At 37.7% G+C, this 14,685-nt stretch overlaps 1 protein-coding gene across 1 annotated transcript in view; it reads left to right on the forward strand.

Annotated features, from left to right (window-relative positions):
• The window catches only part of LOC146895309 (uncharacterized), an 85,076-nt gene that overhangs the window by 54,761 nt on the left and 15,630 nt on the right, over positions 1-14,685 (forward strand). The window contains exon 8 of the mRNA XM_087904984.1: positions 13,156-13,319. Coding sequence (XP_087761110.1) covers positions 13,156-13,319 — 164 coding nt within the window. The remainder of the gene's footprint in view (positions 1-13,155; positions 13,320-14,685) is intronic.

Here is a 14,685-nt window from a genome sequence, read left to right on the forward strand (position 1 = left end):
AAAACTCAGGACCGCGAAGGGTGCGATCACCCACTGATACAAGGGGAATGATCTAATGAGAGTTCACCAAGGCCAGTTGGACTGGGACTGAACGAGCAAGTGATCCAACCAGATTTTCTGAATGTGGCCAGATTCTCTGAATGTGGCTGGCCCGGAGCCTTTCTGAAAAGCCATTGACAATGACACTGGGACTTGTTTCCTTTGCATATACTGGATTTCTGGGATCCAGTCTGTTTGGATACTCACCTTCCTGGATTGGAGGGAGGGGTGAGGAACTTGAACTTCCCACAGGGCTGGAAGCCCTGACTGCTCTTAGGGATGGAGATGGAGGAGGAGGGGGAGGGGGTAGGGGGAGGGTGTTGGAAGGAGGGGCGGAAATGGAAACTTTCATAATTTAATAAACTTTGAAAAAAAATTAAAATTAAAATTAAATCAGGACCGCGAGGGGTGCGATCACCCACTGATATAAGGGGACTGAGCTAATGAGAGTTCATCAAGGCCAGTTGGACTGGGACAGAATGAGCATGTGATCCAACCAGATTCTCTGAATGTGGCCGGATCCTCTGAATGTGGCTGGCCCGGAGTCTTTCTGAAAAGCCATTGACAATGACACTGGGACTTATTTCCTCTGCATATACTGGATTTTTGGGATCCAGTCTGTTTGGATACTCACTTTCCTGGTCCTGGAGGGAGGGGGAAGGAATTTGAACTTCCCACAGGGCAGGAAACCCTGACTGCTCCCAGGGATGGATAGGGAGGAAGAGGGGGGTGGGGGGAGTGGAAGAGTGTTGGGAGGAGGGGCGGAAATGGAAACTTTTATAATTTAATAAACTTTGAAAAAAAATGAAAAAATCATTTTCTTAGAGACATATGCTGGACTATTATACTTTTATTTGTGCAGGTATACCCATGATGTCCATAACTTCTAATAAATATGTGATTACTGAATTAGCTTTTTCTGAGTTTAAAGCAATTGGGCATTGAAAACCTGAATAAGTGTCAATAGTGTGGAATACATATTTTATTTTTCCTCATTCTGCAAAATGTAACACATTCACCAGCCAGATATAATTTGTTTGAGTACCCTTTGGGTTAGTCCCTGCAAGTAGCAGTGTTTGGTTATAGAAAGAACAAGTAGGGCATCTCTTTATAATCTCCTTAGCTTGTTGCCATGTAATAGAAAACTCTTTAAACTTTTGAAATAATGTTTTTAATGAAATTCTGAGGCCTGAAACACATGTTCAATCAATAATTGATCAATTTCTGCATTACTTTGTGCTCGAGGACCCGGCAGATCCATATGGGATTGAATGTGAATTATGTATATAGGGCAAATGTTTTTCCTGATTATGTGTTGCACCTCGATAAAAAATAAAGTCAATTCTGTATCATCTGATATAAATTCAACAGTTTTGATATGCATGGCAACTCTTTCTGCATATTGTGAATCAGTAATTAAATTAAGAATTTCTTTAAAATCTCTTAGCACCATGATAATAACATACAATTCTGCCTTCTGGACAGAATTATAAGGGCTTTGTTCTACCTTACTTAATTCTTCCGATTTGTAACCTGCCTTCCCTGATTTATTTGCATCAGTATAAAATATATGGGCTCCAGTTATTGGTGCATCATGTACAATTCGGGGAATAATCCAAAAAGTACTCTTTATAAGGTGAAGTCTATCACTTTTGGGATAATTATTATTAATTTCTCAAAAAAATTAGCATAAAATCTTTGTGATGGTTCATTGTCTTCCCATAATTTTGTTATTTCATCATAAAAATATAATGAAAGGCATTATTATCTCTGCTGTGTCTATATCTGCTAATTGCTGAAGTCTGAATTTACTTTTTAAAATTAATTCAGAGACTTTTTCCACATAAATTTTTAATTTTTTATTTGGTTTATGTGGTAAAAAGATCCATTCTAAGATAATATCTTGCCTCTGCATTAAAATTTTTGTAGGAGAGATTCTGGAAGGCAATATGACTAGAATACAATTAAGATTTGGATTCACCATAAGCACAGGTGCCTTCTGTTATTTCTTCTCACCAGTTATCAATTTCTTTTCTGCTTCAACTCTTAATTCTCTGGGACTATTCAAGTCTTTATCACCATCTAATCTTTTGTTTAAATTAATTATTAGATCAGGTGTTATCTCAACAGCTGGTCATAGACTGAAAACATCTCCTAACAATTTCTGAAAGTCATTAAGAATGTAAATCCAGTCTTTTCTAATTCGTGCCTTTGTATTCTAATTTTCTACAATCCTATTTCATAACCTTGGTAAATGACAGAATCTCTTCTCTGTATTTTTTCAGGGGCAATTTGTAATCCCCACTTTGGCAAAACTTTATTTCTTAAAATATTCCTTCGAAAGTCTCTATGTTTGAATCAGATAGCAAAAGCAAAATGTTATCTATGTAATGGTAAATTACAGACTTTGGAAACTGCTTACAATTATTTCCAGTGGCTGACTTAAAAAGTATTGGCACAGAGTGGGGTTATTGACGATTCCTTGTGGGAAAACAGTTCACTGATATCTCCTAGTAGGCTGAGAATTATTATAAGTAGGCACTGAGAAGGCAAATTTTCACTATCCTTTTCTTGTAAAGGTGTGGTAAAAATAATCTTTCAAATCAATAACTACAAGAGGCCATCCTTTTGGTAATAGAAAAAGCAGAGGGATTCCAGATTTGGAGGGCCCTTTGGTTGAATTACTTTATTGACAGTTCTTAGATCTGTCACTATTCTCTATTTACCAAATTTCTTTTTTATAAGAAATACAGAAGAATTCCAAGGCCTGGTTGATTCTTCAATATAGTGAGCATCTAGTTGCTCTTGTACCAGCTGTTCTAAAGCCTTCAGCTTATCTTCAGCTAGCGGCTACTGTGTATGCTTATTAGTTCTCCAATTAACCATTTTAAAGGTAGGACTGTTGGTACTTTTAAGGTTTGCTAGTTGATTTATGTTCTTATACAGCCTGAATGATTGGTGACTTTTGTGTATAGTACCTCATAATATCCTTCCCATAATTATGAGTTCCTGGGACTGCAGGAAAGTTAATCTGGGTATCCCATTGCTGCAACAAGTCACAACCCCATAAAATTATTGCAATGTTCACCACATGTGGCCTCAGTTTCCCTCCTTGACCTTCTAGCCCAATGAAGTCCACACACCTTGTGCTCCGTTTAACTTGAGATATGGTTCCAGTTTCCAGGAATTGAATACCTGCCTCTAGAAGAGGTCAATTTTGATGCTAAGATTCTGAAATAATGATATTCACATCCATAGCTGTATCTATCAAATCAGCAATTACAATGCCATTTATATGCACTCTTAACTTTGATCTTTGGTCATTTATAGGAGTCTGCCAGAATATACATTTACTATTTACTATTGGAATTTTTGACTTATCCTCCATGTTTATGCCATCATCTAGAACAGTATGGTCTTTTACAGAAAGCTTCAGATTTTTTAATTTTCCTGGTGAGACATCATCCACAGCGACTGGAAATGACTGGGCCACTTTTGGATTGGGTGCCTGGGAGAGGTTCCTCAAGGAGTTTCCAAATGTTATCTTGTTGCCTTGTTAGTCTTTTGCTGATCTGCATTCAGTGGTTTAATATCAGCCTTTGCCACATCTTCCACATATACATAAAGGTTGAGTCCTCCTATTTTTGCCATTGCCAGAGGATATATTATTCCTAGAAATTCCTGTTTACAATCCATTCTCAGATGTCTTACTCTATCACAATTAAAAAATTTGACATTTTGATGTCTTCTCATTTCTTTGGAAATTGCTTCTCCTACCCAGGATTCAGTATCATATATAGTTAAGTTACTCAATATTCATTGTATGAAGAATCCATTCATCCTTAGGTGCTGATCTAATCTTTAAAGTCCCAAGTATCTTTTTGTATCCTTTGTTGGTATTTTCAAAAGACAGAGATTCACTAAGTACTCATCTAGCATCTGGGTCTGTTATTCCTATTTGTACAGCTTTAGTTAATCTTTGTAAAAAGTCACTAAAGTATTCTCTCTGGCCTTGTTTAACCCTGGTATATGTTTCAATTTGTTTTTCTAGTTTTTGAATCCTGTGCCAAGCATTTAAGACTGCTTTACAGCATGGGGACAATATTTGTTCATTGTAAAGTGCTTGAACCTCTGGGTCAATATAAGTGCCTTTACCAAGAATTTGGTTTTGGAAAGTCTCAAGGTCTTTTGCTTTTCCCTGTTGTTCCAAAATTTTTGCTTCTTCTCTGAAATAAAATCTAAACATAATCGAGGCCTATCATCCAGGACTGCTGAAACTAGCTGAATCAAATCATATGACATTGCTTTGATGCTAGAAGACCATGACTTTATCATCTCCCTAACAAATGCAGAATGCAAGCCATATGTTAAAACAGCTTGCTTAACTTCATTTAGATCATTCATTCCTATAGGTATCCATCTACCTTCTTTGGATTGTTTTGGTCCTTTAGAACTTGATGCTTTGTGAGAGCAGATTACAGGGTAGGAAGCTAAAACCCTGGGTAAGTCAACTCTGACAGCTACTGGCGATGTTGAATTCTGTCCTTGTGCCTTTTTTCATCAGTTCCAATAATTTCCTCAACTATTTCAAATCTTTTTACTACTGTCTTTTGTAAAGCCTGCATTTCCTGGCCTGTATATATTTCTAGTAATTTCACTGAAACACCTAGCCTCTGTTCCTCATTCTGCACATGTGAATTCCAGAGTCTGAAGTTTCTTCTTTAAAGATAACATCTCATTCTTGGACATTACTTGAATAGTGTGCAGATTGCCTTCCTGGAGAAATACTCTATCTGCTAACTTATCATAACTTTTTAACAAATTTTGATTGTCAAATTCAACAGTATGAATTCTTTCAGATAACTTCTTAGTACCCTTAGATATGGATTCAATTTTGTCTGTCAAATTAATGTTAGCATTTTTAATAGTATTAATTTTTTCAGGTAACTTTTGATTTTCAATGGTATTAATCCTGTCAACTAGTTGTTCATTATTAATCTGTAAATACTGTATCATTCCTAAAAGTGCCATATTCTTCATTAAAGATAGAATAGGAAGGAAAAACCTGAGTCCCAATACCCAATAAATTGAAATATCACCATAACCATATCAGCCTTGCATAATAAAATCCTTAGTATTTGCAAAACAGTTGCTAAAAGGTTCAATATTAATGTGATAGGGGAGTTTAGCCAATCATATTCTGTTTTCGGGGCGTGCCGTCCTCAGGCAAAAGCCTGCCTATAAACCTTGCAAATACGCTCCGCTAGCTCTCTTTTCGCCTGGCTCCTGTGTCCAGACGGATCGGTTGGATTTTGGTGTAAGCTGTTGTCTTATTTCTGTTTATTAAAGCTATATATTTTGTATCAAGATAGTCTGGGGACTTTTCTTTACCAATTGCCCTGCAGCTTCATTAATGTAGTCGGACATATTGATTTATTAATTACCTGTTGTGTGATCCATTAAACTGTAATCTTTATTGTCCAGCAGATGTTGTGGTTGCAGAGTCATGGTGGTGACAGGAATGATCCTGAGCCACTTTAGTTTCTGAGTCACTTTAGTTTCCCGCCTAGGTACTGGTTAAATATTGAGAAATATGCTTTTCTCGACAAATTAAAAGCAATTAAATAAACTCCATACATGGAACAAGAAACCTAGATCTCATGAGTAAGGAGCCGAAACCGAAAATTGCACAAGTCATCACACGGCAAGGAACCATGCCATGGAACCATGCCAGGGAACGTGACAGTTGTGCATATGCTTGGGAAACTTTCAAGTTGCCACACACAGTCAACTCCACTGTGGTGGGGGTTCTACAAAAAAACTGCTTAGGTAAAATCAAGCCAAGAGGGCAGGGTTAGGAGACTGTCTGGGCCATGGACAGGCTAGGCCTGTAGGCCATCTACCCAGTAGGTGTGGAGTCCAAATTCACAGAAGGATGCTTAGAAGAAATCCCACACTAGCTCAGAATTGAGAACTAGACGGTTATTTATTTAGGGGTAGACTCATAGATCAGAATCCTATGCTGGAACGTAGATCAGAAACTGTATCCCACAGCTGAAAAAGAGGCTAGATGCATGCTCTACATTGGCTTAAATATTACAGGAAGCCACACGCCAGTTGTCAGGTAACTACTGGCTGTAGGACTTCCTACAGCCGGTTAATTTAAGTTGTAAGAGCTAGTTAATAATAAGACTGAGGTACAAGACCAAATAGTTCATAATTAATATAAGCCTTTGTGTCTTTCTTTGAGACTGAATGGCTGTGAGACCAGGAGTGACAGAAGCTTCTGTTTACACATAATAATCTTGTAACAATTGTGAACAGTGCCAGCCTAGCTACCTAATAACTATTTGCTGATGACTTTTTTCATCATTGTTTTTCTAATGGTACCATTAGAGTTTATATTATTTATTTATTTACTGTTTAATGCAGATTTAGTTAGGTATTCAGACAGCTTGTGGCTTTGTCATTGCAGGTCTTGGCTTAGTACCCTGTTTGCCTAAATGGTGTTGGTGCTGCACTCAGTGGCTCACCTTGTAATCACAGAACTCACAAGTTGGAAGGAGGAGGATCAAGGGTCCAGGCCAGTCTCAGCTACGTAGTCAGTTCTGTATCATCCTGAACTAAATTAGCCTACTCAACAGAAACAAATAAAAACAATTAAACTTAAAAGGAAGAGTGCTTTGAGGAGGATAAGCTGAGTCTTCTGATTGCAGATAATGTGGGATTCCCTCTGTATGCTATGAAAGCACTGGTTAATGAAGAAGCGGTTTTGAGCCTGTGATAGGGTAGAGCAGATCTAGGCAGGGAAAACTAAAACTAAACTACAATGGAGTCAAGAGAAGCCAAATAAGCCTGCCAGCGAGAGATGCCGGAACTTTACCCAGTAAGCCACAGCCTCGTGGAAATACACAGATTAATGGAGATGGGTTAATTTAATATGAGTTAGCCAAAAATATGCTTAATCTATTGGTCAAAGACTATTGCAAATAATATGGTTTCTGTGTGATTATTTTGGGGCTTAACAGTGAGGAACAAACAAGCGCCCTCTCACAACAAATAGGATGCAGTGGAGTTGGAGAGCTACTTAGAGTCTCTCCTCTGAACTATGATATAGTGAGAGGACAGAGACAAAAGAGCGAAATCCTTATGGATTGGTATAATGCGTGAAAACAATCCCACACCAGTTAGGATTTAAGGGAGTATTTATTTCGGGGCGTAAAACTTACAAAAACACTAACCGTCAGGAAAGGAGCCTAGTCGCTGGAGCAGAAGCCAGAACCAAGTGAACGAGCCAAGGCTTGCTGCTCTGTTTTAAAGAGAAATATACCACTCTCCAGTGGGCTGGTATTTCAGCTGCTATTGGCTGAAGGAGCGGAAGGTACTCCCGCAGCATTGATATTTAACTGTGTTTTCCACAGGTAAATTTTATCCTTGGGTTTTGAAGGGCCCAGATATCTGTCTGAATCCTCCAACCCATTCTGAGTTTCTGAGGCACCTTTCTCATCTCCCCACTCTCAATGTTTGTGACCAAGTAAGGACTATCTGAGTAGTCATGGTAATGCATAGAGTTATAACATCTGTGATTGTAGATACCAGGACATACAGGGTGGTTAATGACACAGGAAATCTCAAAATAGTGCTTTTTTGGTTTTTTTATAAGCTGTGAAGTTTACCATATTTCAAAGGCTACCTTAGGACAAATACTAAGAGGCATGAAGCTGATCAGGACCATGCAGTCTTCCTGGTGAAGACAGTGATTCAGCCCATCCTTCCTGTGGGAATGTGGCTACTGCAGGTGTTCTTCACCTCAACCTGGATCAGGACAAACAGCTTGTAGCTGTGACATGGTGATGCCACTGAGGTCTGAGGGTCCCACTAAAAGGTTTGAATTTCAAACTAGGATTGAATCTGTTTTAACATAAAAGAACAGGCAGTTGTGTTTTCTCAAATAAAGGCATTTACATCAAGCAAACCAGAAAGATGAATATATATTTGACTGTGTATGTGTGGTGGTTTTAGGCACAAAAATAAATTTAGAATACAAAATTTAAGGAAACAAAGTGTTTCTTCAAGTTTCTCATTATCTGTTTTATTACTTTGCTGATATTAATTTTGATATTTCATATTTTGTATAGGACTTAATCAAAGAACCTCAGTGGGAATGTCTATCAGTTATGTCTGATGTGATGTTATCTTCTAATGCAAATTGTGCTTACTGACACATTACTTTTTTCCCTAGAAATTCAGAGCTTAGTTGTACAGAACTCAGAGGAAACTGCTGCTCTTTGACTTGGCCTCCTCCTGTCTATGTCCACAATAAAAACATTGTCCACTCTGTGTTCAGTTACTGTTGTCTGACTCCTCCATCATCAAGCACACCGCTAGGCATCTCCTGTTCATGCTTCAGTCATAATAATAAACAAAACAGATCTGATATTCTTGCTCACAGACTTTGCCTGACATTAGAGGAGGCATACAATATGTAGAAAACATAAAGAAGCACACCCTGCATGTGGTTAGTCCCAGTGGTCAGTATGATGACCTCTCAGCAGAGATAAAGATGGAAAAAGGTCTCAGCACCATTACCATTTCCATGGGAGTGTGACAAAAATGCCTGGATCTGATGACAACAACATGGATTTCCTAGAGTAGAAGTGGATCTCTCAGTTCCTCTCTTTGGCTCATATGCCATCCCATCCTGTTCTTCCTTCACCCTTTGACAAGGTCAAGTAGAAAACCTAGACCATACTGTGACCTAGAGAAGTTTCCACGGGCTAGAAAGCCTAAAAATTGTTCTTTAGAAATCTAAGTGCCTCTGTCTATATTCCTGACGGCAATTATTCCAACCCTAGAGAGTAGATGACACACTCTCTAGATAACCATGTGAAAAAAAAAACAGGTTTGAAGATTCAGTGATTTCCTCAAATTTATGTGGTAACGAACAACTAGAATTTTGGACTTTAAATATAATGTTTCATTTTGAATGAAAGCCTACTATCCATTTCCAGGTTATGATTAAAATTTTTATTTGTGAAGCTGATGTGGTGGCTCACACCTTTAATCCCAGCACTTTTAAACAGAGGCAGACAATCACTATGATTTTGAGGACAGCCAGTTCTACATAGCAAATTTCAGGCCAGCCAGGAGTACACAGCGAGACTCTGCCTCAAAGAAAACTAAACAAAAAGCTATTTTTATATCTTATTAAATAATTGCAGCAAGCTTGAGGAGAAGTTCTACTTCTCTATTGCTGTGGTCAAAGACTTTGTGAATGATAAAATTTATCTGAAGTCAGAGTACTTGGTGTTTCCACTCATGTCTCTCCAGGTATAAACTCATGCTTGTGGCAAGCTAAAATGAAGGCCCTCTGAGTTCACATTGGATCTATATTCTGTGTATTCTGGAAGGCTTTATTTATACATCCAGAGTTAGTTACTTTGTGTCATTAAATAAATCAGAACAGAGAAAGTTATATATCAAGGCAAATTCAGCATACATTGGTGGCCACATCAGAAACACGGTTACAGAAAGATGAAAGTTTTTCTACAGATCATCAGATGAAGTTCCTTGCTTTCATGTTGGTGGATGTTAGTGGTCTGCTAAGCTAATAGCATTAAAAGAATTTTTTATCTATTAGTCACAGGATGTTAGTTCTGACACAGTGGGCAAAAAATGCTACTTAGGGGGCTAAAGATAGCCTGTGATAACGTAAATAGCCTCTAAATCTACAATGTTCCAACCTCTCTATTGCATTGTTATTTTAATCAGCAAATTAGTCTTTGCTGATACAGTTTCTTTTCAGAAATCATCATTCACAAAACCACAAGCAAAACTCAAATAGAAGAAAAAATTCACTTTATCTCATCTCTAAAATTATTGTGAATATTTGTGTATACCAAATGGTAGACTATATAAGTTAACAAGGAGTATTATAATCTATACCAGAGTTCCTTAAATATATATCTACTTTAATTCCTTGACTTCATGCATAAAATGTCTAAGTATGTCCTAAAGTATATCACATGTAGTTTTTTTGTTTGTTTGTTTTTTGATTTTCGAGACAGGGTTTCTCCGTAGTTTTTGGTGCCTGTCCTGGAACTAGCTCTTGTAGACCAGGCTGGCCTCGAACTCACAGGGGTCCACCTGGCTCTGCCTCCCGAGTGCTGGGATTAAAGGCGTGCGCCATCACCGCCCGGCTCACATGTAGTTTTAAACTAACAACAACAAACTATTATAAAACAACTTAAATGTTCAGCAGTAGATATTATCTAATTAATTCATGCCATGTACAACTGATTGATAATTGTATATTACTTTAAAATCTTGTATATAAATATTTATGAAATGTAGAAATGTGAACTGATTATTAGAAAATATAAATCAAAAATATAGTATAAATTGGTACAGTATTATGCAACTATAATCCCAGCACTGAAGAGACAAATTGAGCGGACTGTGAATTTGAGGTTAGACTGTGCTATATAGTATTAATATAACAACTGTCTCAAAGAAAAAGAACCAAAGCAACCAATTAACCAATCAAAAAGCAAACAAAACAAAACAAAGAAGCCTATGTCTATAGCTGAGTGATAAAACATTTGCTGAGCATGCTCAGTGTCTTATATTTGATATCCCAGCACCATGAATACATCAGCCATAAAACTGCTCTGTGTGGGCTGGGCAGTGGTGACACATAACTTTAATCCAGTACTTAGGAGGCAAAGGCAGTTGAATCTCTGTGAGTTCGAGGCCAGCCTGGTTTACAAAGAGAGTTCCAGGACTGCTAGGACATTTACACAGAGAAAGCCTGTCTCAAAAAATCAGAAAACAAACAAATAAACAAACAAAAACAAAGCAAAAAAAACCTCCTCCATATGAAATGACATCAACATTCCCAGTAAACAGTCTCTGTGAATGAAAAGCAAGAATATTCAGCAAGAGTTTCACAGTGGAGTGATTTTAAAGTGAGCGCTTTAAAGGAATCTTAAAACACACTTAGCTGTAATAAAAATTCCTTGAAAACAAGAAGTATGTTTTCTTTTCCAACAGTAACAGAAGGGAAAATTTCCAACAGCCTGTTATAAAATTAAGAGTGGAGGAATGTCAGTCACTTCTCTTTACTACTGGTTTTTCTAAGGACACTGATTTCACTTTCTTGCAGGAATGTTCACCTCAGCTTTCAAATATTGATTTTGGATATGATTTGTAGCATCAGTCATGATATGTTGGTTCTTTCCTTTCTGTCAGCATCAGCTTGCATCATGCAGTTTCCTCTTTGCAGTTTCTATCAAGAGGAGGGGCTGAAAATCATGAGCTGGTGATTCAGTTCTGCCTTTTCTCTTGGAGCTCTGAGAGAACCAGGCCAGGGAGGAAAGTTCAACTTGTCCCTCACTTGCAGGGCTCGGTTTACTTCATCAGAATCACAGGTAACAGCTGCTTTTGTTTTATTTCTATCACATGATCCTTTGTACTCTAGAGAATTTCACATGGTTTGACTTGAGAGTGGGACGGATTGGGAAACCCTATTGCCTGTAGCAGGTCTGGTCAACTCTGGCAGCATGTGAAAACTGGGGTTCAGCACTAGTTATTCTCTTTCTGAGTGCGAAGAGACTTCTGAGAGCTAAGAAAATAAGGTGGAGGGATCTATGGAGTTTACTACTCTTTAACTGCATCAAATATCTATATGTTATTCATCTTGAAGAAGTCATAAAAGGAGCCAGATAAGACGGCTCAGTGTGTAAAGTACACTACACATGCCTGAGTGACTGCCTGAGTATATCCCTAAAACCCACATAAAAGTGGAGTGAGAGGATTGAATCCTTTAAGGACATTAATGACTGCAGCAAAATTTATTTTCATGTAAGCTCGTCTGGCAACATTATTTACTGGAATATAAATGTGAAATTATTGTGTACATGACATGATTTGATATTTAAACTTCGGGTTTTATCCTGCTATGCTTCTCTCTATTGGTGCCACATACCTCCCTTCCAATGCCCCTTTCCACTTTCCTGGCTGCTGCAGTTACTCCTGGTTTTGTAGCATGTCTGGAGACTTTCAGACAGGAGCCACAGATATGAAAGCATCTTCTGGCATTTGTTTTTCTGGGTCTGGGTTACCCCACTCTGTAGGATCATCTCTACTTTCTTACATTTACCAGGCTGATCCTGGAGATGAATGTGTAGACTGTGGCCTGGTGGAGAGGTTGGACAGCTCAGGTTTGGGCTTTAACCCAAGAAATATATATGTGTCTTATAGGCCCAAATGTTAATCATCTGCAGGATTAATCTTTAAATACTGTTTCTAAGGTGGTTTTTCAGAGACTTCGAGAGTCACGTACAATTTAAAAAACTGTAAGAACATTTTTATACTTGTGTGTTTATCAAAATATGTAAATAACTTTAAAGAAAAATTTTATTTGTTTTTTATTTAAATAATAGTTTTTTTCTTTGATTTTATATATCAATCAGTTTCTCCTCCTTTCTCTCCCATTTTCTATCCTACGCCCACATCCACTCCTCCTCTCTCTCCATTCAGTAAAGGACAGGCCTCCCATGGGCTTGCAAAAAGCATGGCTCATCTAGTTGAGGCAAGACGGAGTTCCTTCCCTTATTTCTTTGAGGAATGGTCAGGTAATCTAGCATGGGGAACAGATTACCAAAAGCCAGCTAAGTGCCAGGGAAAGGTCCTGCAATTAAAGGCTAGGCTCACAACTAAAAACAATTATTTATTCAGAAAGTTTTTATTTTTTGTTATTTGAATTGTTAGTGTTAAAGTTTTTTAATGATTTTTTCAGTGGTACCAATTTTTCCTAATATTTCTATATTTGTTGAATATTTTGAACAAATAGGCTGTGACAATATTGTAATAACTTATCAGTATATTTTAAATTCATTTTGTATTTTCTAATAATAATCACTGTCACTAATAGCAATATAAATAATTTTAAAAGAAATTTTCAAAGACTTCTCACATCTAGTGGAATTCAAGTTCAGTCCCTGTTAGGATGTTTGGATTGCTATAGAAGTTAACCAGATCCTACCCCTTTCTATCACACTGCAGCATCAGATCCAGGTATCTTTCTAATGGTGAAAATTTTAACTTTTTCTTTAGAAATCACTCAAGGTTGGGTTTTAAAGCAAAGCATACTTTACTTATTACCAAGATGAGTGATGAGGAGATCACTTACACAACAGTGAGATTTGGTAAGTCTTCAGAGCTGCAGACCCGAGGAAGGCATGATGAGACTCAAGGGCCGAGAGGAACTGTTCACAGAGGTAAATGTTTTAAACATTTAAAATCACTTGGATTTTATGCCTTGTAACTTTTTACATTTAAAGACAATATCCTACTGGCTTCTATTGGAAATAGTTGGGCTACACAATAGTAGGAGGGAGGTGAGTGTGAGTGGGAAAGTCATCATGTACAAAACGGTTCAAAAATAAGTTAAAAATAAAGTAGTCAATTTTAAAAATAAAGAAAAACAGATAAAGAGAGTGAAAAATACAACTCTACCTCTACTTCTAATTAGTTATTGGAAAATTAGAACAATAGGAGTTTATAAGCAAAAGTTCTTGAGAATCGAGTAGTGAAAAATTAATACTTTCTGTCAAATTTGAAAAAGAAGCATTAGGAGGTTTTAATTTAGTTTAGTCAAGAAGAATTCTGAAACTTTTAAAAATAGCAGACAAACTGCAGTCTGAAGAAAACCAAATGTTCTAGAGTGACAAATCTCAAAGAAATGAAAAGCATGCATTAGAAATAAAACTTTCACTCTAACATAAGGTGCTTTAACTGTCTGAAGTATTCCCAAAATCTAATGCAACGAAGCAGCAACAATAGTCCATCGGTGAGAAAGTCTCTTGGGAAGAAGGCTGCCGAGGAAGAGGGGAGAGGAGAGGGCAGTGAGGGTGGGGAGGACTAAATCATACTGCATTTGAAGAAATGTCGAAAAAGATTATTTTATTTAAAAAAACAGAAGTCTCTATTTTCTTTCTTTCTTTCTTTCTTTCTTCCTTTCTCTTTTTTTTCAAGACAGGGTTTCTCTGTAGTTTTGGAGCCTCCTCTGGAACTCACTCTGTAGACCAGGCGACCTCGAACTCATAGAGATCTGCCTTCCTTTGCCTCCTGAGCGCTGGGATTAAAGGCGTGAGCCATCACTGCATGGCTCTATTTTTTTTTTTTTCTGTACTCAGTCTGCTCACACTGTCACAAATTAACTCCAGCTGCAAGTCTTTACTTCTTTTACCAGGTGATATTCAGATACATGGCTTTCATGTTTCCAACACCTCAGAAACAAAAAAGTGTTCAGTATTGTCTGAAGAAGATTGGATTTAGGGAAACAAAGAGAGAGTTAACTTTAGGCTCTGTTAATAATAAGCCTGTATACAGGTCTGCTCCAAACTGCGAAGGTTCTCTGCAGATCTCAAGAACATTGACTTTCTTGCCTTCCTCCTCATCCTCAGTTATGCTCACTTGGTGGACTGCACACTCCAGTTTGGGGTCTTCTACTTGGACTGTGTCTGTCCCTCCAGTGCTTTTTGAAGGATGCACTTTTGATCCTGTAGAACTTGGGGAGGAGAGGCATGTGCCTGACATCCAGCTACTTCTAGGCTGAGACGGGAGAATTGAGAATACAAAGCT

Source organism: Myodes glareolus, chromosome 3 (assembly GCF_982192425.1).
Source record: "Myodes glareolus chromosome 3, mMyoGla1.1, whole genome shotgun sequence".
NCBI classification, from domain to species: Eukaryota; Metazoa; Chordata; class Mammalia; order Rodentia; family Cricetidae; genus Myodes; species Myodes glareolus.